This window comes from Apodemus sylvaticus, chromosome 9 (genome assembly GCF_947179515.1).
Source record: "Apodemus sylvaticus chromosome 9, mApoSyl1.1, whole genome shotgun sequence".
Lineage (NCBI taxonomy): Eukaryota > Metazoa > Chordata > Mammalia > Rodentia > Muridae > Apodemus > Apodemus sylvaticus.
Window position 1 is genome coordinate 59609937 of NC_067480.1, and position 27153 is coordinate 59637089.

Here is a 27153-nt window from a genome sequence, read left to right on the forward strand (position 1 = left end):
TACTAGGGTTTAAAAGAAAGAATATGATTTTAAATTATCAATGAAATTTTACTAACATGATATATATATAAAAGCATAATTTGTACTAGTTGGTCTTTACTTCCAATTTGACAATCTAGAATCACCAGAATGAGAGTCCTTAATAAAGAATTACCTATATCAGGTTGTATTATAAGCATGTCAGTGCAGGATTGTCTTGGTTGTTCATGTTTTTAAGAATACTGAACCCATTGCTGGTAACACCATTTCCTAGATTGGGCCCTGAGCTATTCAACATGCATATATTATCTCTTTTCTTTGGACTGCATATGATTCAATAGCTGTTCTGAGCTCCTTCCTCTGTGACTTTCCTTTTACAATGGGTTACAATTTGGAATTATAAGCTGAAAACTTCTCTTTCCCTTACATTGCCTTTTGTCAGAGTATTATATCAAAGCAACTGAAGTGAAGACATAGTCTTCATTTAGAAAAGCTAACTTGCCATTGCTTGCGTTAGATCATTGTACATTATTTACAGATTAAATAGGATCAAGTATTTAGAGACAAGTATACCTTATATGTTAAATATTTAAAACGAACTTTATGTTTATTGTCAAGATTAAGTTATGCTAACCACAGAGTATATGTTGTAGAATATAATTACATATTTTTAAATTTCTACTACTTTTTTCATTAATTAATTTATTTACTTTACATCCTGATCACAGCCCCCACCCCCCTGTCTCATCCCAGTCTCCCCTCCTCGTGACCCTGGCACATCTCTGCAGGGCTGGGTGTATTCTCTCCCACTGAGGCCAGACAAAGCAGACCAGTTAGGGGAATAGGATCCACAGGCAGACAACAGGTTCAGCGATAGCCCGTGCTACAGTTGTTGGGGGACCCACATGAAGACCAAGCTGTACATCTGCTACAATGTATAGGGTCATATTTTTGTAATTTCTAGGAGATGATATTAGAACAAAAATGATTATTACTCAAAATATATATTTATTATAAAAAAATACTTTTTGTAGTTCTTAGAACTAAACACAGGACCTTGGGTGATCTAGGCAAGTGCTCTACTACTGAGCCAAATGCCCAAGCTAATGACTTTTTTGGTTTTCAGGGAAGATACCTCAGTTTTTCTTTCTATTTCAGAATGGAGGTCTTGCCAAAGCCATGGAGGAGGTCTTTCCTATCTGCATGCAGTTACATTAGGGACCACTTGAACGCAATGAACCCTACAATGCTGGCTGTGCTGGATCTATGGCATAGCACTTTTAAGTGAGTATTTCTGGGCTTTTTGAAACTAAAAACAATTTAACTTTATTTATTTAATGTCTGTGAGTGTTTTGTCTACATGTACGTGCCAGGTACCTGGGGTGGTCGTTGGATTTCCCCAGGTCTGGAGTTATGGTCGGCTCTAAGCCTGTGGTGTTGGCTCTAGGAGATGACCTGGGTTTGTGCAATAGTGGGTGCTCTTAACCACTAAGCCATCATCTATGCCCTCTCACTAAAATTTTAAAAAAAATGATATGATATTTTAGTCGTATATGATTTATTTCTTTTATTATTTTAATTGTAAATTAAAATTAATTAAAATTATAATGCAAATATGAAAACATGGCTTTAATAAATAATATGTAACATATAGAATAATAAGGGAACACTCTGTTTTACATCTAAGCCATGTCTTCTCTGTATAATCACCATATGTGCTTTAAGGATACTCTCAGAAAGAGACTCAGTGTCCACACCTTGTTTTCAGTGACCCCTAACATTAGCTGCTGCAGTGCTCAGACTAGTTCATAAACATGATAAACACTGCCCAAATTAATAGCCTGCACTGAAGTCCCCTGACAGCTGATGGGGAGCATGGCCTGCCTCCCAGGTGTTTCTAGCAGGGCAGAGCAGCTGTGGACAGGAAGGGCTTAGCAGGGGTGGATATAAAGGTTTCTTGGTGCACCAGGAACAAAAAGCCTTACCCCATCAGACAGAAGAGGACCTACCATGCTGCATGGGAACTCTAGCTTCATGTGCTCTCTCTCACGGACCTTTTATAAATCTCACAGAAGCACCTCAGCAATCTGTTGATATGGACACACGCTTTAAAATTTACTGAAGTAATGCAAAATTAGATTTCTTTTTTTAAAATAAAAGAATTCTTTAATAAAACACATGCAGCATTCACTAGAAGAATGTAAAAGGATTTTTTTCAGTTTTAAATTGAAGTTCATTTGGATGGTAACAAAAATATGCCTGTATTTTTTCTTTTTTTTTCTTTTTCTTTTTTTTTATTCGATATATTTTTTATTTACATTTCAAATGATTTCCCCTTTTCTATACCCCCACTCCCCGAAAGTCCCATCAGCCCTCTTCCCTCCCCCTGTTTTCCCACCCAACCCTTCCCACTTCCCTGTTCTGGTTTTGCCCTATACTGCTTCACTGAGTCTTTCCAGAACAAGGGGCCACTCTACTCAATGACACCTTGGCCAAAGAAGAAATAAAGAAAGAAATCAGAGACTTTTTAGAATTTAATGAAAATGAAGGCACAACATACCCAAATCTTTGGGACACAATGAAAGCAGTGCTAAGAGGAAAACTCATAGCACTGAGTGCCCCCAAAAAGAAAATGGAGAGAGCATACACTAGCAGCTTAAAGACACACCTGAAAGCCCTGGAACAAAAAGAAGCCAATTCCCCCAGGAGGAGTAGAAGACAGGAAATCATCAAACTCAGGGCTGAAATCAATCAAGTGGAAACAAAGAGAACCATACAAAGAATCAATGAATCCAGGAGCTGGTTCTTTGAGAAAATCAACAAGATAGATAAACCCTTAGCCAGACTGACCAAAGGGCACAGAGAAAGTATCCAAATTAACAAAATTAGAAATGAAAAGGGGGATATAACAACAGAAACTGAGGAAATCCAAAAAATCATCAGATCCTACTACAAAAGCCTATACTCAACACAACTGGAGAATTTGGAGAAAATGGACAATTTCCTTGACAGATACCAAATACCAAAATTAAATCAGGACCAAATAGATCATCTAAACAGTCCCATAACCCCTAAAGAAATAGAAGGGGTCATAGGAAGTTTTCCAACCAAAAAAAGCACAGGACCAGATGGTTTCAGTGCAGAATTCTATCAGACCTTCAAAGAAGACCTAACACCAATACTCTTCAAACTATTCAACAAAATAGAAACAGAAGGAACACTACCCAATTCCTTCTACGAAGCCACAATTACGCTGATACCAAAGCCACATAAAGATCCAACAAAGAAAGAGAACTTCAGACCAATTTCCCTTATGAACATCGATGCAAAAGTACTCAATAAAATTCTTGCCAACCGAATCCAAGAACACATCAAAACGATCATCCACCATGATCAAGTAGGCTTTATCCCAGGGATGCAGGGTTGGTTCAAAATTAGATTTCTTAAAGACAACCTTTCTTTAGACCCCCTAAAACGTGGGGCATCCCTGCACCTGTGGTAAATGTGATGCCACCCTTCATCTTTCCTCCAAAGAAGACAAAGAAGTGACACACTGAACAGTTGCAGTGCTGGGGATTGTTCTGTACTCATTTAACCACATGCGTGCAGATGCCCCTGTGGTGGTCTGAATATACTTGGCCCAGGGAGTAGCAGGCTTTGTTACAGGAAGTGTGGCTTTGTTGCAGGAAGTGCATCACCGTGGGGGTGGGGTTGAAGCTCTGCCCAGTGCAGAAGAGCCAGTCTTCTCCTAGGAGCCTTCTAATCAAGAAGTGAACTCTCAGCCCCTCCCACACCATGCCTACCATTGCCCCTGCCTTGATGATAATGGAGTAAGACTCTGAACCTCTGATCCTATAAGCCAGCTCCAATCAAATGTTGTTCTCTCTAAGAATTCTTGGTCATGGCATCTCCTCACAGCAGTAGAACCCAAACCAAGACACCCCCATACATACATGCACCACACAGAGTACTCAATAATTGGTGATTTGTTGCAACATCTTAAAGCATGTTTAACAAACATTTTACATATAAATGAAGATATATTCTATTTTCCCCCCAAGTATCTTACAAGCATCCCTGTGACTGATCTGGGCTTCAGCAAGTCTTGTCTTTAGAAAGTCACACAGGTTTAGGATTTGGGGGTCTGGGGCTTCCTTGGCAGAGAGCTTCCTCTCCCCAGGCTCCCTGCTCCTCAGGACATCCTTTGGAAGTATTGTTCTTGGCGTTAGAAGCCATCTCTGAATGCACGGAGCTTTACCACCCTTTCTGTTCAACCCTTCTGGTTTCTGTGAAAGCCCAGTTTAAATTCTCATCAAATTCCAGTTACTATATTCTTCCACTTTGCAGTGACACTCCACAGTGTCATATTCCTGTTGAATCTAAATATATACATTACTTTAAAATTTCAGTCACTGCTATGGTTTAGGTCTGGAACGTCCGCTATGAGGCTCAAATGTTTCAACTTCAGGCTTGTTCTCAGTTCCTCAGTAGTCAGAGGTAAGGCTTTGGGGAGTGAGTGGATGGAGAGGGCTCTGGCCTCAGTAGATTAATCCCTTTGTGAGTTCACCATCTTTAGGCCTATTGGGAAATGAAGGAAACTCAGGAACTAAGGAGGTGGGTCTTAGCTGAAGAGAGTGGATCCTGGAGGCCTGCCCTCCAAGATTGTATCTTATCCTCAAGCCCTGCACTTTCAAAGGCTCTTTGCCCTTCCCCCTTCCTCCAGCTGCCTTAGTCTCCCTCCTCCCAGCTGTCTTGGCATCCCTCCTCCCAGCTGCCTTGATCTCCTTCCTCCCAGCTGTCTTGGCTTCCCTCCTCCCAGCTGTCTTATCCTCCCTCCTCCCAGCTGCTTTGATCTCCCTCCTCCCTGCTGTCTTGGCTTCCCTCCTCCCTGCTGTCTTGGCCTCCCTCCTCCCAGATGTCTTGGCCTCCCTCCTCCCAGCAGTCTTGGCCTCCCTTCTCCCAGCTGTCTAGGCCTCCCTCCTTCCAGCTATCTTGGCCTCCCTCCTCCCAGCTGTCTTGGCCTCCCTCCTCCCAGCTGTCTTGGCCTCCCTCCTCCCAGCTGTCTAGGCCTCCCTCCTTCCAGCTGTCTTGGCCTCCCTCCTCCCAGCTATCTTGGCCTCCCTCCTCCCAGCTATCTTGGCCTCCCTCCTCTCAGCTGTCTTGGCTTCCCTCCTCCCAGCTGTCTTGGCCTCTCTCCTCCCTGCTGTCTTGGCCTCCCTCCTCCCTGCTGTCTTGGCCTCCCTCCTCCCTGCTGTCTTGGCCTCCCTCCTCCCAGCTGTCTTGGCCTCCCTCTTCTCAGCTGTCTTGGCTTCCTTCCTCCCAGCTGTCTTGGCCTCCCTCTTCCCTGCTGTCTTGGCCTCCCTCCTCCCTGCTGTCTTGGCCTCCCTCCTCCCAGCTGTCTTGGCCTCCCTCCTCCCAGCTGTCTTGGCCTCCCTCCTTCCAGCTATTTTGGCCTCCCTCCTCCCAGCTGTCTTGGCCTCCCTCCTCCCAGCTGCTTTGATCTCCCTCCTCCCTGCTTTCTTGGCCTCCCTCCTCCCAGCTGTCTTGGCTTCCCTCCTTCCTGCTGTCTTGGCCTCCCTCTTCCCAGCTATCTTGGCCTCCCTCCTCCCAGCTGTCTTGGTCTCCCTCCTCCCAGCTGTCTTGGCCTCCCTCCTTCCAGCTATTTTGGCCTCCCTCCTCCCAGCTGTCTTGGCCTCCCTCTTCCTAGCTGTCTTGGCCCCCCTCCTCCCAGCTGCTTTGGCTTCCCTCCTCCCAGCTGTCTTGGCCTCCCTCCTCCCAGCTGTCTTGGCCTCCCTCCTCCCAGCTGTCTTGGCCTCCCTCCTCCCAGCTGCCTTGGCCTCCCTCCTCCCTGCTGCCTTAGCCTGAACACTTCTGAGTCATCATTGTCGCTCCCCCATGAAACTCTGCATCACCACAGGCCCTGAAACAAGACAGCCAAGCCACAGGCCAGGAACTGAAACTTTGGAATTCAGGAGCCAAAACAAAGCTTTCCGCCCTTGTCTTTCTCTGGCATTTTGACACAGCAACAGAAAGCTGACCACCACAGAAAACCTCATGTTCTTGACAATTCAACTTTATAGAGTACAGATTTTGATGATAAATCTAGGAATACGGTATTTTTCAGAACAGACAAATTAGCAAAATCATAAGCACCACAAAATCTTTATCTCAAATTGCTGTTTATTTTTATCTCTTGCAGGAAATTGCGTTTAGTTGACATAGAAGAATTTCACAACCGCCAGGATGCATTAGAGCTGTCAGGTTTTCAGAACATTGTCATTAAACACATGGAATCTGCCAAGGAGACGCTACTTAAAACGTAACGTTTTGGACTCTCAGTAAGAATGTTTAAGTTTAGAGATGTGATTGGTGAAGTGTTTCATTTTAACAACTTCTAGAAAATCCATTTCAACAAGTTTTTTTTTTTTAACACATTTCTGTCTCAGAGTTAAATTTGTCCTTAATTATCTTGGTCTGCAACATGTCCAGATGTTGTAGACAGCAACGAGCAGAAAGAAGTTGAAATGCTTGTCACTAACGGTGGCCTTCTTGTAACTGTGTTGCTATTGCCTTTGCTCCGAGAGCTGTTGGGCGCCAGGCTGAAGGGATCATGCCCTAGTCACCCAGGCTTGGTGTGACATCTACATGCCAGACACAGGCTGTGCTCTCTCATGGCTTTAGGGGAGGGACACAGAGGCATTTAGAGGATGACCCAGAAGGGAATGCATATGGCTTTAAAAAAACTCTATACCCTCAGTGCTATTAGATCTGTTAAAACACAATTAAATATCTCCTTGGATTGGTCCTCCAGAATGTAATAGACACATATGATAATTAATTACATTGGTGCCAGACAATTACATGGGGTCACGTAGGACAATTGTCTCTATCTCGGTCATTAATTTATTAAATATAGGGCATTTAAATTAGGTCAAATTGAAATTAACAAAAGACACAAAAGTTTTGGCCACTCATGATTTCTAAAAGTTAAGTAGACATGTGTCTTGATCATTTAAGATTAAATATATTTTTTAATCTTTTTTTCTCCAATAAATTAAAATAATATTACTTTTAAAAAGCTAACCTTTTTATTAGATTATAAATTAAATTATATGTCGTTGTCAGAAAAATAAAGGTAGAAAGCAGATAGATAAAGAATGGAACTGTATAAAAGTGCAGAGCAGAAGATGATGTCTTCAGGACAGGACATGGATGGATTACCTCAACCTGTAGCTCTGGGGACAGAACCCACCTCAAACTTGAGCAAGATGGTGTCACAGAATAGAGCAGAGCTCAAAACTTCATTGATTTCTTTTCTGATAAAAATGTAGATTGGTTAGCACTGCACGTTCACAGTCCTAGAACGTTCACATTGACTCTAAGCACCTTTTGGTGAGCCAGGATGTGTTCAGCATTTCTAAAAGGCAGAAACCAGCTCACAACAGATGAACTAGTGACATGAACTAGTGCCTGCAGGCCCCCTGGCCCTCAGCAGCTGCTGAGGTCTGTCCACTTTCTAGACCCACATCTCTCTGCACCTCTGCTTTTCCAGCTCTTCACTCACACCCTTGCGTTTTTTCTGATTCTCCTCACTTCATTGTCTCCTAAAAGGGGCACTTCTCGAGGCCTCCTGTCTTTACTTCCCGAGGCCTCCTGTTTTTACTTCCCGAGGCCTCCTGTCTTTACTTCCGAGGCCTCCTGTCTTTAGTTCCTGAGTCTTTACTTCCCGAGGCCTCCTGTCTTTACTTCCTGAGGCCTCCTCGTCTTTACATCAATTCCATCACTTCATTGGTCTCAGCCACTGCAGCATCACATCTGTCCTCTGAGCTCTAGGCCCTTACCGAACATGTGCGGAGCATACCTACCCGCGTTCAAACCACATCGCGTCCATAACAATTACGTACTCTCTTGTAAGCCTGGTAGTCTTCTTCTGGACCATTCCCAGAGAACCCTAAAATTTGTGGCTTTTAAAAATCCCTATTGTTCATCTACAGTTTCTCAGTACCTCCACACTGATCATAGCAGTGTTATTTTTGAGATTTTATTTACTTACTGTAATATTCACTTTTATATAGGTGTAGAGCTGTGGCTTATATAGCATTCATACAGCTGGGCAGTCATCACCACTAAATTCCAGAATGTTTTCTTTGCCCCAAACAAACACTTTCTCCCTTGGCAGTCACGACCTAGTCTCCATCCCATAAGCCCCTGCTGATCACTGATTGTAGTTTTGTCTCTGTGGACTTTTCTCTTTGGGAAATTACACTTCAGCTGCATGTGGCCATTTCTTTTGGGTTTCTTATGGGAAGCATGCCTCCAAGGCTTGTCTATGGTACAGCACTGTGCTGGTTAGTTTTTTGTCAACTTGATCCAAACTAAAGACACTTGTGAAGAGGGAAGCACAAATGAGGACTTGCTTCCATCACACTGGACCATGGGCATGTTGACTTGTTATGTTTTTTTTTATTTTGTTGGTACAGCTTCTTCCCTTCTTGTCTTGAGTTTAGTTTGCCCTTTTTTTAACGTCTAGTGGAATTTTCTTGTATTTTAATGTAGGTGCTTAGAGCTGAAAATTCCCACTGTTCACGGACGTTTATTCCTCAGTTTAGTATATAATGTCATACTCACTCACATTATTTTCCAATTGGCCTTATAATTTTTGTCTATCTATGTCTGTGTATATCTTCACATACTTATGACTCTCCAGTCATCATGTTTTGATTTCTAACTTTGAAGCCCAATCTTTTTCTATCTATGAAGACCTGTTTTCTGACCACCATTCATTGAGACTCCATCTGTGTCCCCTTCATCTTAATTCCCATTTCTTCTGCCATTGGTATGCACATTTTTACTGTGTGCATGTTTGCACACATATGCACATATGCACATATGTACATGCAAGCAATCATGCGTGTTGAGGTACATACACATGTGCATGTGATGTTGTCCTTAGATGGCTACACTTAGTTTTTGGAGACAGGTTTTCTTATTGGCCGAGGTTTGTGAGTTTGGCTTTACTGGATCTCTGGAAACCCCAGAGATCCTCCAATCTCTGCCCATCCAACACTGGAGTCTGGAGTGCACTGCTATATTGTGTGTTCTGGGGACTGAACTCATGTCCTCATGCTTACACGGAAAGTGCTTCATCAGATAAGCTATCTTCCTAGCTGTCTATTACCCAATATGTAGATAGCGAAGTGGCTCTCAACTTCCTAATGCTGTGACCCTTCAATACAATTCTTCAGGCTGTGGTGACCCTCTACCATAAAATTATTTTGTTGTTACTTCATAACTGTAATTTTGCTACCGTTATGAATAATAATATAAATGTGCATATATGATATGCAGGATATCTGACATATGACCTCTACGAAAGAGTCATTTGACTCTCAAAGGAGTCATAACACAGGTTGAGAGCCATTGAGGCAGACCCTTGCAAATTATAAATGGCTTCTCCATCCCTTTGTTTCTGTAAATGTCCCCTTCATTTTAGTATCTCCCATTCAATGACAAAATGATGAATACCAATTCTTAATTTGTTTTGAAAACTTGCAGCGTGACTCTTATCTCTCTTGTCCTCCCCTCTGAGTATACTTTCACTTTGGACTTACACATGAAACAGCATGAATCCTTTTAGTTTTTATCCTATTTCTACCTCAGATGCTTCTGCTAGGGCTTTGGAAATTACTGTTTTCATAGTAAAGCCTTTCTCCAAGATTTAAAGTGTCTCTCTGTCCTTTGATTTCTAGCTATTTACCACGATGCACCCACTACTTTCATGACTATGAGAGAAAAGATGATGTAATATCATTTTATACCTTCTGAAACACTGTGCCTAGGACATAAGTGTACTTGCAGTACATATAAAGCAAAGGTTTATATTTAAAACTTAGATTTCTTCTATTAGGATACTCGTCATTCCAATCAACTATTGTTTAAAAGCTCATTATCCTTCATGACAGAAAGTATCAGCATTCTTTAATCTTTCAGTACCAACAAGGATTTTATAAGCTGAAAACTTCAGTGATTTTCAGTATGAGGTACCTTTATATGAAATTGCACTATTATTCTTTTATTACAAGGACACACGCACCTTTGAAACTTCATTTTAAATCAGTCATTCTTTCAGTATTTCACATTAAGGGAAATTGGGAAAATAAAATCCATGGTGTTTTTGATTTGTGCCTTGTTTTTAAGCTATTGGTAGCATGCCATACCATGCGAGTTTAACTTGGTATAAGCTAGCTCTTTGATCAGTTACTCACTCTATGGCTTTAAACTAACAGATACTCCATTGGGACCATTTAAGAGACTGGAGAGAAGTGTTCAGTAAGGTTATTGCTCATATTTCTTCAAAACCTGCAGGAACTATAATTGCAGGGGTAGATTTATGTCTTATAGCAACCCATCACTGACTCATTTTCTATTGGTTATGATTTAGAATTTCTTTTCCTTGGAGAAGTGAAATCCTCTAGCACTTGGGGCTTAGAGAATAGATAATGTCACTTAGCAATATACCCCTTTATGAAGACCTTTGGATGTCTAGAATTTACTGTTAATGCTTAATGTAAATGGAATAATACCCTGAGAGTATTGACTTCTAAATGTCTTTTGTTCTTTCAAGGTGGTTTCCAGAAGTGCAGAATATTTATTACCAAGGCAATAAAAAAAAGCAATTGCCAACTGGCGACAGCAGCGCCAAATTGGACTCTTTTTTCAACTGCGCTGCTACGCTCATGACCTTACAGCTGCAGGACCTCATTCTCGTCTCCATGCAAGACTTCACAGACCTCATCGCCCAACCTCCCGTAAGTCCAGCTCAGCTAGCAGGTGTGCCTTTGAAATGTGTGCCCTTTCAGAAAGAAAACTGGCAAGAGAGCCTTTCTGATGAGACAGCAGAATGGAATAGAAGCTTCAGATCTATTACACTTATGTGCTAAAAGGTTAGGTCAACTTGCTCAGTTTGGATAAGATTATCATCACAATGGTGAGGATTTGGGTAAATCCTTGGGGTATGATTGAGTTTTGAAGGCTTGGGTATAGCTTGCTTTGAGGAGTTCCTTTTATCCCTGAAAGGAGACAGCATGATCTACGTGCTTGACCCCTAGTTAACCTCTAGGTCCGGTAAGACAGTACCAAGCAGTAGCAAGGATGGCAATCACTTCTGCAGTCTTTCCAGTAGGATTTCTCTTGTTTAAGCGTCTCAGGTACAAGAGAAAGTGTGTTCTGTGTAATTGGGGGCTGGCATAATTTTCATTCACAGTAATTGATCTCCATATCTCTATATCTCTGTGTCTACCTATGGTTATTTTATTTCTTTTTATAGGAATCAATTAGAGCTTTTGAGCATCCAGGTTTCATCATGAGGCTGGTTCTTGATAAAAAGGCCATTAAGTTTGAACCTGAGTTTAATGACTACATAGATATCCTTGTAAATGTTTATGAAATCATGATTAAGGCTGTCAGCTTTGTGCCAAGAGTTGAGACAAAATTGTATTCCAAATGGGTAAGTAACAAGGACATCTATTGCTGTCCTGGAAGCTCTCCTGCGTCACACCTCAGATCCCATCTTAGCCTTTAGTAGAAGCATCACTAGCCTGGGTTTTGGAGTGACTATTCTTAATTTTTATATTAAAAAGTAGACTTAATAGGGTTTTTGTATATTTCTCCCACCTTGGCTCCATAGACTTCCCCCCCCATGACCCCCGCCCCTTTACTTTGATTCCTCACCATACATTAGAAGAACCATATTTAGCAATTTTCTTACATATTTGTGTATTCTGAAATAGTTGTTTTCTGCTTATCAGTTTTTCATATCACCACCTTTCAAAGTCTGTCAAAATTCACTGCTTACTTTGTCTTTGCCTAACTCCAACTCATTTATCACATTTATTCCTAATACTTTGCTTTTTTCAAGAACAGAAAATGTCACAGTAATTTATGAAACACACTGATATAGCAAGTTAATAAGATAAGAATTACCAAGCTCTAAGTACTGATAATTATCCAAATGACCTCTATTGCTATGATTTTATGGTTATAAAAGATGATTCTACTCTTCTTGGTGCCTACAGTAAAGAGTATATGCGATGAGTTTAAATTAGTATGAAAATATGTAATTTAGACTTTAGAGAAGAGATTGTTTTGCATCAGATTTTTAGAGCTAGGACTTGTATGGGGCATTGTAGATGGGGTGATGGTTTTGTTGATCTTACTTGGTCATATTTTAAAAAAGTAAAAATTATGGAGTTCATCATGATCACTACACATTGATGTCTTTAGGTGATTTGAGGTACAGCCAGATTTTGAAATAAATTATAAGACTAGTTTGAATAAAATAATTACATAGTGTCTCAGTGACCTTTGGCAGTAAATGCAGAAGCAGATTCATATTTCTGTTCATTATTATATTTGATAGGAACGGAAAATAGATTAAAATACACTTTTATTTCCCATGGAAGGCAAACTGGTAAGAGCCGATGCACCGTGAGTCTAAGCTCATAACTGTCTCATGATCTAATTTGATATTCTTAGAACACCTGAGGTATCACATGAAATACCATTTTTCTTAACTCTCAATGGGTACTAATTAAATTTAATATTAGAAACTTTCTAAGGTGATTCTGTCTGAAAATCTAATTATGTCTAGAAAGATAGCTCTATTTTAGAAATTAGACAAGCTGCTAAAAATGTAAGAAACAGTCTAAGATGAGTATTAATGACCTTCACATGAGGACCCATAAATCTACCTTGCACACAGCCCATTGTGTGGAATGCAGTATTCTAAAAGCCGTTCTGTAGAAGAGACAACACCAAGTGCATACTGAGCCCAAGAATGAGGCAGTAACATTCTGTAGTGTTCCTGTAAGCACTCCAGCTTTAAGACACCTGATCTTTGGAAGTGTCCAGTAGGAGGCATAGCTGGCAAGCACTCACTGGATACCTAAGGTGGTGGGATCAATTTCAGTGTCATAGAATACCCACCACAGACTGTGACTTCTCTTCATTACAGGCTTAAAATGCCTTCTTGTCGATGGCAGGACACAGATGTTTCTAGGAGTTACCATGCAGATTATAAACTATGCCAACACACGGATTCATCCTCTTAGTTACAAGGGGAAGGAGTTGAATGTTGACATTCATGTGCTAATTTAAAATTGTTCTTGTACAATCTTGCTCACTGTTATTCTAACCTTGGTCGAAGAATAGGAGTTTGGCCACTAAGCATCAGCATCGAAGGCCACCTAGGGAGTGTCTATCTTTCTTTGGTTTGACCACACTCCTGCACTTCTTGGTCAAGCTGTTGAGGAGGGGACTCCACACAAGCATTGTCTTGTTCAGAGTGAAGGCCAAAGCCAGCCTTGGAAAGCTAGCACAGCAATGTTTGGGCTTTTCTGTTTCTCATCCTAGGTTTTATTTTTTTCATGTACTTTCAAATGACCATTTGCCCAACGGTACTGAGAAACAAAAACAAAACAATCAAAACATCAGGTAGTCCTTATGGAAAACAAAAATTACATATAACCTACAGTTTACAACACTCTTCAGGTTGGACTGAACATATTTCTATAGATTAGAGATTAGTAAATTACAACAGCCTTTTCTTATGTATAGAAAAGGTAATATAGTAAGATTGACACTTTCAGGGAGATAATATAGTAGGGTTAATTTAGCTAAAGGTACATGAAATAACATTATTTTCCTCGTCCGCTCAGGAAAGCAAGTCTAAGCCAACAACCTTGAAGCCCATAATTCTGAATGAAATTATAGACGCTCATAAAGAAAAGATTAGGCAGGTGGTGTTACGAGAGAGCGTGGCGCCAACTGAACACCTCAAGATGTATGACAAGTATCAGTTCTTGATTACTAAGCAAGCTGAGCGTGATATTGATCAGTTCCTGTTCCAAAGTCAGAACTATGAGAGACTAATAGAGGAAATTCGCAAATACCAAAAGCTAGAAGAAGAAATACAGTACACGTCTCGAAAGGTAAATTACCCTTTTCTCTATGACTCTTGATGGAGGAGAATGGTCTGTCTCAGGTGTATTAACATCTAGTTTTAGAGCCCACGGTGAAGAAAACCAAGAGTGCTGTCCATAGGAGGAGCATGAGCCCAGAACTGGTGCTGCCAAGCACAGCGTGGGTCGGTCTCAGTGTCAAGCAGCTAGGACACATGTAGGCCTTGTGCTCACATGCTCAGATGCAAGCACAAGGTGACAAAAGATGTGAGAAACATGAAGAGGAAGAAGTGTAAGTACGGAACCTCCTCCCAGTTCCAAGAACCTGACTTTTAAATTTCATGTTGACAAATCTTTTGGAAACGACAGCAATGGCACCACAATGTAATTACACACCTTAGTGCCAGCATTCAGGAAGCAGGTGGCCCTCAAGTTCATGGTCAGCTAGTCTGGACCATAAAGCAAGACAATGTCTGAAAACAAATGAAACCAATTAAAGTAAAAAAAAAAAAAATTCAAGGAAGTTAGTTTTCATCCAGTTATTAGGAATATCCTAATTTCCTAAACTTTTAAAAACCATTTATTATTATTATTATTATTATTATTATTATTATTATTATTATTATTACTATTATTATAAAATAGATTCCAAGATAACAAACTTGTTGCCAGAAGTGGGGAGGAGTGGGGGGGAAGGGTCAGATATTAGAAACTCCCCCAGCCCCACATGTGAATTTGTTATCTTCTGTTTGGTTTTGTTACAGGATCTTGCCTTTAGCCCAGGTTGCCCTGGAACTCTCTACATAGCCAAGGCTGACCTCAAAATTACCTATTCTTCCTGGTTTTGTTGCCCAAGAACAATTTAAAACCAAAACCAAAAACCAAGAAAAATCTCAAAACTTGACCTTATTACATTGTACACACAAATCAGCACCAGGAGAATTGTAAAAATGAAGAAAGCCTCTTATGCCTATTCCAATTTATGCTTTGTAAATCTTTTCCAGACTGTTCGTTTGGGGATGTTTGAAATGCACTGTGAGGAACTGATCAGATCACTGGTGAAGCGAGCAGATGTCATCTGTGGGAAACTGATAGCCAAGATGTTCCGTGATCACCAGGAAGTAAACACCATGTACGTACGGGAGTGCCAGGGTGGTTACGTTTGCATTCTAGGAGTGGTCCTGTGTCACTGGCACTGCAAGTGGGTCGAACAGTGTCACAGGGACTTCAAAGAAAGGGTTATGCTAAACATATTTCCACATGGAGTGACACTTCGTGATGCAGTCAGTCAGGATGCTTTTTCCCCCACACATATGCCTTCCCAATCATCTAAATTAATGAGTGTGCTTCCTTTCTTTTGCACAAGTCATGTGGACATTCACTTCATACTTTAAAAATTGTTGTAATTCATACATGAATTAGTTTTTAGAGTCTATCTGTATAGGAGCTGTGGGTGGACTCTAAGAGCTGTGCTGACAAAATTCAAACTTTGTCATACTACCATCATTCTTTAATGCTGGGAGCGTAGCCCAGGGGCTGGGTCCTCTCTGAAGCAGCCGAGGGGAAGAGCATCCTGGGGCAGGACTTGGTCTTCTGAGAGAGTAGGGTTGTTCTCCGTAATAACATATGCCTATCTTGACTTTAAGTTACTGAGGCCAGAAACTGCGGATGGATCTATTGACACTTGCTGCTAACAGCATGGTGATTAGGTGAAGGATTTATGACTAGGAGTCCCTTCTCTGTCCAGTTAGCCAGAGCCCTTCACTGGCCTGGCTGGTTAACTCCTTTTAACCAGAGAGGAAGAAAAGGAAAAAAATCAAAATGCTTTAGGCAGGCAAATATGCACAGGCATATATACATTCGTACATCCACAGTTTGGTTAGGCCCAACCATTTGTCTCAATCAACTCCTTACACATTCATGTATGCTTATATACATACATATTTACCTACACGTACATACAGAGAAAATATACATTTGGATGGATGGGGGTGGGGGTGGGCGGCAAGAGCTCCTCAAGCCAAACCATCCAACCAACAACTTTATTTCTTTTCTCTGCCCCCCCCTTTTTTAAACCTTCTTAGACAAAAAGTTCTTTAGAAAATTTCCTCATAACTAAAATGTTGCATAAAATGAGAGTTACAGAAGGATGTTGATAACATGTTCAAAGTGGTATTTCATTCTAACATGCTCAGGATAAGTTCCGAGTAACAACTTTTCCATGGCCTTGCATTATCATAGTGCACACCTGTGGCTATTTCTCTAGACCTAAATGTTTTTTCTTGAACACAAATTTGTCCCAAGCCTATATCAGTTTTTTGTGTAATTATGAAAGTTCACTGTATTTCTTATTGTGCAGACTTTACTTACTATATGAGTAATGGGCACATCCCATTCTTGATTCTAACTTTATTATATCTGTCTAGAGAAGCAACTAAAACCATCTCTTAAAACCTTCTTCCTAAATTTATTTGAATCAAATCGGGAATTCTCTAGAATCATTAATTCATATATACAGCATTAATTCATGAAAGTTTATCTTTATGGTGATCTTCAGGAAATGTGATCAATAGGGTGGCCTAATGCCCAGGGATGATTATATTAATTTAATAATGACAGGAAAGGCGTATTAGCTTCAGGAGGCAGTCCTGAGATGAAGTCTCGTGGGTCCTTGTCATTCAGCTCACCACAGACCACGCAAAGTGGTGGGCCACCTCCAGGAAGGTCACCTGTTATCCTTGGATGGCTCCTGGTACTTTAAGGCCTTGGCAAGTTGTTATCTTTATAAAGATTTTAAGCTTATTTTGCAAGATGTACTTATTTATGTACATGAGCGCTCTATTTGTATGTATGCCTACACATCAGAAGAGGGCATCAGATTCTATTACTGACCATTGTGAGCCGCCGTGTGGGGGCTGGGATTTGAACTCAGGGCCTCTGGAAGAGCAGCCAAGTGCTCTTAACCACTGAGCCATGTCTCTAGCCACCAAGTATCTTAACCGGAGAACTATTGACGAAACAGGGTGTGGGGATAGGAGATCTGGCTAGCCTAAACTCGGAGAATACCAGTCAGAGGTAAGCTGGAGGACTACTTATTTAAGTCACGAAGCACGGTCAGTATAACTGGCCCTCCAACCTCTTTTCTAATGCTACAAGGTAGAAACACAGAAAAAACTAGACTATTCCTTGTGTAGTGTTTGAGGGCAGGGTCTCATTAAGTCCCTGGGCTGACTGGGGGAAAACAAGATACTCCACGTAGTCATCTCGCTATCCTAGTGGGCTTACAGATGCGAATCGCTACGCCTGCTCACAGAATGTTTCTATCCCAGGCCTTTGCCCTGGGTGAAACAGCAGCTTTAATTTTATCGTAGCCCCACCTCTTCTCACCGCCCTCCGAGCTCCTGGCAGCTCGGCTTTCTTCCTCCATTCTTTTTAATGATGTCAGACTCACTGGCGTACAGAAGGCGCAGCGAAACTGTTGCAGGGGCCCTGGACAGGGATGGCTCAGCTGCTTTATCCACGTCTCTGCCTCACCAGGAAGCCCTGTAATGTGGTGTTACCTGTTCTCGCTTCCCTCTGCCTGACAGCTCCACTCCACGGCTTCTTGTCTGCACCCTTCACGGCACCCCTGCCCTTCTCTGTTGATTCTGCCACTGAGGTTTGCAAACGTGTTCAAAACGCTTATCCATCTTCCAGCTCCGCCTTCAGCTCGGCACGGTCCACGTGCTCTTCGCCAGCCAGTTTTTGTAAAGATTATTTCGCCCCCTGAAGTCTCTTACCTCTGGCCTTTTTCTTTCTTCCAACTCTAAGTTTGTTCATTATCTTTATTGTTTACAAGGCAGACCAGTAGGAAGTTCTGGCATGTGCCAGACATTTCTGAGCAACAGGCTTGTTTTTAATCTTTCCCTGTAAATAGAGTTAGTCAGTCTCTCTCATTGTATCATCTCCCGGGATCCGTACAGGAACTGCCCTCCCGCCCTCCCCCCGACGGAATTGTCTCTGGCATCTGACTGTGAGCTGCTCCAGGGTCATTTAATGATGTAGCTTGGACTATGAGTGATCATTAAGTTTATACGGAGCCAATAAGTAAATTAACACAAATGTATATTTCATACATTAGACATCACATAGATGAATCACAATCACGCAGTGGAACATGCTATACTATTGGGGTAAAATTAAACCGCAGATTTGTAAGATTGGATTTTCTGCTCTTTCAGGCTATGTGATGAGTTTGAGAAGATAGCTGAAAAGGCTCTGAGCACGCCTCCAAACACAGCGGAGCTCATGGAGATGAAGGTATTGTTGCAGAGCCTGTTGTATCACTGTCGGGATCTAACTGTCCCAAGGGTGCAGAGAAACAGGGCACCATGAAGGCTAAGGCAGATCATCAACGTTTCAAACGTTTCATTCACAAACCAGCAGCCGTGCTTCAGGCTGGCATCTCCTGGGTGCCCCTGCTCGCCTCTGTGGGCTCGCGCAACTAGACCACCTGCTATAGTACTCTCTGTTTGCTGAGCTCGCGCTCGCTTGAGTTAACAATATTGCAAATATTCTCTGGCAAATAGACTATCCTCTGGCAATTAACTTTGCTCCACGTGCCTCCGAGTTCGAGCAGTCTCCTCAGGCATATTCCCCTGGCAGAGTAGGCACTTAAGCATGCCATCGTATAAGAGCTTTACTGCTGGGGTCACATTAGCTAATATTTCACTGACCAAATCTAGACAGAGCGAGAGGACACAGCATGGCATGGACACTGGAAAGCATCGGAACAACAAATGTAGTCATCTAACAGGATGTTCTTGAGAACGCTGTGCACAGTAATTACCAGCGTGCTAGCATTACGTTGGCCAGGACGGGTCAGGGTAACCTGAGATGCACATTTACTCCCATTTTCATCAACAGATATTCAGTCCTTGGGCTGCGTTTTCTTCTGTGTCTGAAAAGACTATGTTTTGCAATGCACTAACACCTTCAATGACGGTTGGCTGAAATGTCGCCAGCATCAAACCCTTCCATTTTCACATTGGTTATTTTTCTCCTCACTTCTATTGTTTTTTAACTCTATCTAAAAGCAGACAAAGTAATATAATATAACTAATAGCAGTTCCTTTTTATGCTCCTTTTGTTCCTATAACATTATCTTTATGGGATATGGGATTTTTTAGGTTGAATTCCTCAAATTTAAATTAGAACCCTTTGCATTTAGCTTAAGATATTTAAGGCATTTAAGATATTTAACTGAACCTGCAAACATGTAAACTCATTCAAAATTCTGAATGTATGAAAATTATAAAATTGAATCCAAGTGGTTACATGTACATATTCTTCAAATTATTGTTTATTAGACAAATTTATTAAAATCATTGAAACTAAATTTTACATTTTTTTTTAATTTTACTCAGAATCGCACTTTCTTTAAAGTCTTTCTGTTCTTTGAAGCTGTCTGTATTTGGGCTGGAGTTCTGAGTGTGTGAGCACTCTTACATACTCATACGGACGTCAAGAGGCATAGTTACGTTTTGCTAACTGTCATCAGCTATCAAGTACTTCTGTGGCTGCTAATTGGAGTAAATAATCACTGTGCCTTTCTCTTTGTTAGAAAATAACTCATGTGGAAAGAGAAGTTGTGCAGATTACCATCTGCTTATCTTCCTGGATGTTACTGGCTTAAAATTTTGGGGGGTTATTCAATCTGAGTTTCTATTGCATTTAATAATCTTTCACAATATTAGCAAATAAGATTCATTGTTTGTTGCTGGGTTTTTTTGTCTTTGTCTTTGTTTTTTCGAGACAAGAGTTTCTCTGTGTAGCCCTGGCTGTCCTGGAACTCACTCTGTAGACCAGGCTAGCCTCCAACTCAGAAATCTGTCTGCCTCTGCTTCCCAAGTGCTGGGATTAAAGGCATGCACCACCACCACCACCAGGCTCAATATCTGTGTTTTTAAAAAGTTTATTTCAGTAAGGATGAACCAGATGGTAAATGTAGTCACTACAAAAATCACTCATTATTATATATAAGGAGAAAGAGAAACCCAGTCACTGGGCTCTATAAGAAACTGATTAACTAAGTTCAAAAATACATAGTTTGACTAGACATTTATTACTTGTGAAAATTATAGTTTCTAAATCAATCCATTGCTTATGCATTGGGGCATGGTTGGTTGTGTGTTTTTGTCTTATAGCTATACATTCTAGACTTATTTTGAAATCTGTGCTACTTAATTAGTATTTTCTCCCAGGCAAGTGAGGTGACAAAGTTTGACTAGGTACAGTCTTTCTCCCTTCAGTTGATTTGGGCAGTTGACTAGAGCCCAGAAAGTCCTGGTTGGATCCAGGTTCACTTTAAAACCATTCTTCTGGGATTAGGGAGATGGCTCAGCTCTCAAGAATGCATACTGCTCCTGGAGGACCTGAGTTTGGTTCCCAGCACTCACTTTGGGTTGCTGGCAAGCACGCTAACTCCAACTCCAGAGGCTCCGAGACCCTTTTCTGGCCTCTATGGGCAACTGCACTCATGTGACTTTAATCTTCCCCCAACCCCATGCACATAACTTAAAAATAAGAATAAACCTTTAAAAATGAGCATCTTACATTGGCTCTCTGCTGCAGCCCTGGCGTCTGTTCAGACCCTCACCTGTGTTCCTCTGCTGGCCCCTTTCCACATGTCACATCTCAGTGCCTCTTCCATGTGTGTTTGTCTGGCTACCTCAGAAGTCTGTGACATGCAGCAGCAGCAGCAGCAGCAGCAGGCCTCTGGGTGCAGCGCTGTCCATGTCAAGAGTTTGCGTTTGCATTTATTTGACTAATGACCATCTCTCTCATTGATGACGCCATTATGGTAGAAGCTGGGTCTGCCCATGGTCACTTCATTGACAGCACTTGTCAAATGTGTCAGGTACATCTGGTGGCCCAAAGCATAATACTAAAAGAAGTGAAGTCACTCAGGTGGTATCTGCTTTTATCATGGAATGATGCACAGCATATTCCCTGGTCTTCCATTGCTGTGTATGTATAAAAGATAGAGTATGAGTGTGTGTGTGTGTATGTGTGTATGTGATAGTGTGTGTGATAGTATGTGTGCACATGTGTGTGTGTGTGATAGAATGTGTGTGCATATGCATGTGTATGTACATGTGAATGTACATGGGAATGTGTGTGTGCACACTAATGTGTACATGTGTGTGCACGTGTGCATGTGTGCATATATGTGCACATGTGAATGTGTGTGCATGGTTTTGTGGGTATGTATGTGCATGTGTGTATTGTTAAGTATCTTCTCACTTTCTTTTCTTTCTCTTATTTTAGTGAAGTGGATAGGGTAATTGAGAAGTAAGTTGTGTGGAGGTCCCTAGTTCTGAGCCACACTTTTTTTTTTGATGCATCTGTGTGTATTTATGCAGTGTTTTTCCACAGGACGTGTTTGGTAAGAGTTCTCTCTTACAGTGCTGTCTGTAACCTTTGCTTTCCTTCAGGCTCACATTCAGAAAGTGGAGACAACTGACATGTTGGAGCTGGGACAGAGATTAGTGGATTCTAAAAACTGCCTCGCCTTCCTCATCGAGTGCGTCAACTTTTCTCCTGCAGACATCAGACTAAATAACAGTGTTTTCCAGTGGTATGGCAGAATGGGGGAGATTTTTGACGAGCACAGGAAAATCATTAAAGATAAAACAGAACAATACCAAGAAGGCCTTAAGGTTGGTATTGTAGATTTTTCAAATTGCTCTCATTTTTTTCAAATGTTTGGATTTTTAACTCTTTGTATACATGGGCCCAGCATTGTAGCTTCCTCCCCTGTAATCTCAGATGAGAGTACGCATGCTGGATCTCTCTATGGAGGCTTAAGGAGTGATTCAAGAGCCTGATTGACGTGGGGTTGTTTCTTGATTTTTTTTTTAAAGGTAGAATGAAGAAAATGTTGGAAAACATTGCTCACAAGTGACCGTTAATAAGACAGTGTTTATCTTGTACACTTTATGGTACTAACTTCCAGGGTTTTTTTTTTCCCCTTACTTGTTTTGATTTTGGTTTATTTTGTATTTATTGTTCCAACATCAAGATCTGCTGATATGTTTTTTCATGTCTTGTAGTCACTTTGGCTTTCTTGAACCCAGTGCCTACCTACCATTTTTTTTTTTCTGGTAGGTTTGCAGCTTACCTCTGCCTACTGTCTAAGCCCAGCTTCCAGTTCCCTGCTTTTAGCGCACTCGTGACTTGCTAACTCCAAGCATCATCTTGTCCTCCGCTCTGTGAATCTCTCATATCACGCTGCATGTTATCTCCGCACTCTGCTGCACTCTGCCCTGACTGACACATGCCAGTCACACTCAGCTGCCTTTTCCAAGATGCCCTCTAGACCTCAGAGAATTTCTCCATTGCTCGGATTGCACCCTTTAACACACCTCTACTAGATTAATGACCAAATCGCTACTATTACTGTCAAGTCTATCTGCCACTAGACAGCCAGCTCCTGGGAACTTTTTTTTCTATTTTCTCTATTTCTATCCCACTAGCTAGCACAGTGACTGGCCCACAGAGCCTCAGCTAGTTTTGTGCTGTTATAACAGAAGACTTGTGGCTGGGTAATTGAGAAAGAGCATAAACTTATTGCTTACATTTCTGGAAGCTGAGAGGTCCAAATTCAAGAGACCAGCATCTGCTGAAGGCCTTATTGTATCACCCCTTGGCAGAAAATGAAAGGCAGGCGATTGGGAGGGCACACTTACAAAAAAAGAGAATAATGGAGAGGAAAGGGAGGAGAGAAAGTGGCCAAGGCCACCCTTTCCCTATGAGCCTGTTCTCCTGTTAATCTGCTTCCATGGTAACAGAATTATTGCGTACACGAGGCCAGCACCCTTAGACCCTGCCCACTCTCCGTGCTCCATTTCTTACCATGTTTATCTCCAACGCATGACCATGGGACACATTCAAACCATGACTTTGCGAGGGCCATCAGCACTCTACAGAACCTAAAACACATTAGTCATGAATAAATCAACAAAAAATTTCAGTTTTACACTTTTCAGTTTTATTTTTATAGAAGTACCTAAAATTCTTAAGGCTGACTCAGGTCAGCCAGTTAAGATAGTCTTTGATCACAAGCCAACTGCTTTTCTATCACACCAAAGAAGATTCAGTTTATAGATTATTTGGAGACTAGGTCATAGCCTTGAAATTGTTTTATTTTTAAACTATGGCTAATATTTCTACATTACAACCTGGCCATTTCTAACATTTTAAATGGGAAAAACATGAGCAATGAATATAAGATACTTAAGCCATAAAATCATTGATTCTTAGAAAATTCCTAACTGGTCCAGGACTGTCTATACTTCATTAGACAGTGTCCTACTGCAAAAGTCCACACGCAGCGTTGGTGCCGTTTTCCTTTTATTTCCTTCATTCATCAAGTGGGAGCAATGACTTTCCTGGGAAACAAGAGAAAGGAAGACAGAAATCAACCTAGGATTCATGACATAGAAAAAAGTTCCTATTTTTGAATAACCTAGATTTGACTTTTTAATATTTCATTAATAGATATTCCTAGAGTCATTTGATTTGGGATAGCTTACTGATGACAGTTTTATAATAAGTGTTTTGCACCAGGCATACACGTCTGTTTTATGTTGGAATATTAAAATTTTAATATTTCACACCTGGGTTTATTAGCTTCGAATAGCTCCTGTCCTGAGTACTCATGGGAAAATGACAATAACTTTCACATGTCTTGGTTCTGTGTTGCCGATCCAAGACCTGTCTGGGCAACAGAGAAGTAAAGGAGTCCATTCTTTCACAAAAGCTGTGAAAATAATACAGCTAGTTGTCTAGCCCTTAAATAAACAGATCTTTCTTCTAACCCTATCCTGGATATTAGGAGTTTTTCAAATGTTCAGTCACTTTTTGCAACAAGTGAACAAAAGAACGTTTTTCAAGATGCTAAAAAAATATAATTTTAACATATTTTTATTGATCGAATCAGAATTCCTTACATTGTATAGGGCCAACTTATAAACTAAACTAGGGAACTAGAGGAATTTTAAGCATGTTAATTTTAAATTTCAGGTTTTTTTTTTTTTTTTGTATTTTAGATCCCAGTCATCTTTTAGCTTATCTTCTTTTATATTTTGTCATGAAAAAAAAGCATACTAATAATTTTGATAAGCCTTTCAAATACTTAAAATTTTTCTTGGTACCCAGGGGTTTTTATTTTATAACAATAGTAAGCACACGTGTTGTTCTGATTAGTTGCGGTGTGAGCGGTTTGTGGAGGAATTGGAGAGTTATGCTAAACAAGCAGAAGAATTTCATACATTTGGAGACCTGCAGGATGTGCAGAGGTACCTGAAAAAGGCCCAGGTGCTGAATGCAAAGTTGGATGCCGCAGCGGACAAGGTACAATTAAAATCTCTAAACTATGAAGCGATCCAATGGGAAAAAAAGACAGCGTGTTTGTATTGAGTATCCAGGTTTAAGAAATCGATTCATCCAGGCGTGCTGGTACATGCCTTGCTCCCTTCACTTGAGTGGCTGAGGCAGCAGGAGTTTAAGTCTGAAGCCAGCCTAGGTTACAAAGTGAGACATTTTTTTTTTAAATGGATAAAACAGTTGAATTGCATTAAACAAGAGAATAATAGAAGCGATTCACATTTCTAGTCATGCTTCAAGGAGAAGCAGCAGGGTGGCCCTCTGTGGGTGGTGATGTGTTTCTGTGGTCCTCAGCGGTTATTTTAAAGATGGAGCTGTTATCTCTGCCAGTGTGTCCGCCATTGCACCGTTCAGTCATCTGCATGGTAGCTCTCCTGTAATCACCGAGGAAAGCACACACATAATAGCAGCTGATTGCTGTTTAGTTTTTGTGTATTCATAGATGCTGGCTTAGATTGTGCAGCTGTTTTAAAATTGGACCCATTATTGTCTCTGACTGAGCCACTGTGTTCCCACATTGCTGCGTCAGAGTCAGCTCGCTTATTAGAAAACCTGGAAGAGGAAAGCTATATCCTTTACCACACATAATGCAATTTTCCTTATATTTTATGATAGAAACAAACCGTATTTTCTTACATTAAGCGTCCTGAATGTCCACTTAGGTAATTAAATACTTTATAATTATCGCAAATAGGTCAAACACATAACAAAAAGTAGAACTAAACTTTCATGGTGGTTTATAAGAGGGGCCACTGAATTCTCGGTCACTTGATTTATTGATATATCTAGCTGTGACTTTCCAGTTGTGTAGATTGTACAGACTACTGCTTCACTGAGATTACAACTAAGAAAATGTTTCCCCTGTCTCTTCCTATTTATCTTGTGCTGTTGTCTGATGGCTTCTTCTCTGTGACAGACTTGTGACTGCTCTGCTTCTGTATACTTCTGAGGCACAGCACATATGTATGCACACGTGATATTATACATGTGCTAGTAGCGACTGGTATGCAGTATTTCTCCTGTTTACTTTGAATTATTATTGAATGGCCTCTCTTTGTGTTTCCACCTATTTAAGTCATCTTTTCTGAGCTGCATCAATAACTCTTAGGAATGGACTCCTTTTTTTCTGTTTCTCATAGTATATATCTATGCTTCTTATTCAAAGCACTTAAGTTCTTTCAATGAACAAAGCCAGATTTTTGATATGCCTTAGTGGGTAAAACTTCCTTCTGTTTGCAAATTTATTTGACTAATGTTTAAGCCAGCATAACAAAACATTGCCCCAAAAATATGAGTACAAAGAAATATGGAAATGTTATTTAGTCCTTAAAAATATAAATCATGTGTGACAACCTAGCTGAGTCCAGAAGGAATATGTTAAGTTAATTTAATAAACCAGATACAGCAAGGCTCACTCTGCATGATGGGGTTGAGAAGAGTCAGGTCTATAGGAGCATGCATCAAATGTTAGTTACTGGTGCGTAGGGATTGGAAGGTGTTGATTAAAGCATATGAAACTCTTTAACTTCAGTTAAATAGGAAAAATAAGTTGAGCATATTTATTGCATAGCATTGTGGTTATATTTAACTATGACCATATTTGAAAATTACCAAGAGAATAACTTTTCAGGGTTGAGGTAATGCAATACTCATTAGCTACAGTTAATTATTTCAGAATTTATACATATGACTACTATAAATACACAAATCCTATTAATTTGAAAAAATAAAGAGGAAATAGATTAATGCTCAGTCTGTACTCTTATTGAATTTACTGTCAGGGCTCAGAGAGAGCTGGTGTTTAACATTTTTAAACATCATTCACCTTCAGAATCATTTATTCAACACTCATCTTCCCAGATTGAGCAGTTCAATGCAGAAGAGGAGGCGTTTGGCTGGATCCCATCAGTATATCCTCAACGTAAAAAGATCCAGGATGGTTTGAACCCTTATCTCCGTCTCTATGAAACTGCTGTGGAGTTTGGCACCAAGCACAGAGGGTGGACTGAAGGACCATACCACAAGGTGAACCCAGATCAAGTAGAAGCGGATGTTGGGAACTACTGGAGAGGGCTCTATAAGCTAGAGAAGGTCTTCCATGATTCTCCAAATGCATTGGCAATGACCAAGAAGGTGCGGTCAAGGGTGGAGGATTTCAAGCAGTACATCCCTCTCATCCAAGTGATCTGCAATCCCGGTCTGCGCCCCAGGCACTGGGAAGCCATGTCTGCCATCGTTGGCTACCCTCTGCAGCCCTCCGATGACTCTACAGTCTTCTCTTTCATAGATATGAACCTCGAGCCATTTTTAGACAGATTTGAAGGCATTAGTGAAGCAGCTAGCAAAGAATATTCTCTTGAAAAGGCCATGGATAAGATGATGACTGAATGGGACTCCATGGAATTTGTCATTCATCCTTACAGAGAAAGCGGGACATACATTTTGTCCTCAGTCGACGACATTCAGATGTTGCTGGATGACCACATTATCAAAACACAAACGATGCGAGGATCTCCTTTCATCAAGCCTTATGAAAAGCAGATGAGGTAAAAACAAAATGTAGTGTTTATACTTTTACCCAAGCCCCATGCTTTCAACTCAAAGTTCTTCTGGGGATTGATTATGCATTTCACATTTACTTTTTTCAAATTTATTATTTTATTTCTCGATGTGTTATGTGTGTGCCTGTGTGTGTACCTGTGTGTGTGTGTGTGTGTGTGCATATGTCTAGGTATCTGTAGAGGCCAGAAGAGGGTGTAGCATCCTGTCAAATTCATTATAAAGAATA

General features: G+C 40.9%; 1 protein-coding gene across 1 annotated transcript in view; it reads left to right on the forward strand.

The window, feature by feature from the left end:
• The window catches only part of Dnah7 (dynein axonemal heavy chain 7), a 262532-nt gene that overhangs the window by 35787 nt on the left and 199592 nt on the right, over positions 1–27153 (forward strand). Inside the window, 10 exon segments of the mRNA XM_052192567.1 lie at positions 1138–1263; positions 6179–6298; positions 10604–10787; positions 11306–11485; positions 13695–13967; positions 14942–15069; positions 18158–18236; positions 21413–21637; positions 24186–24332; positions 26226–26911. Coding sequence (XP_052048527.1) covers positions 1138–1263; positions 6179–6298; positions 10604–10787; positions 11306–11485; positions 13695–13967; positions 14942–15069; positions 18158–18236; positions 21413–21637; positions 24186–24332; positions 26226–26911 — 2148 coding nt within the window.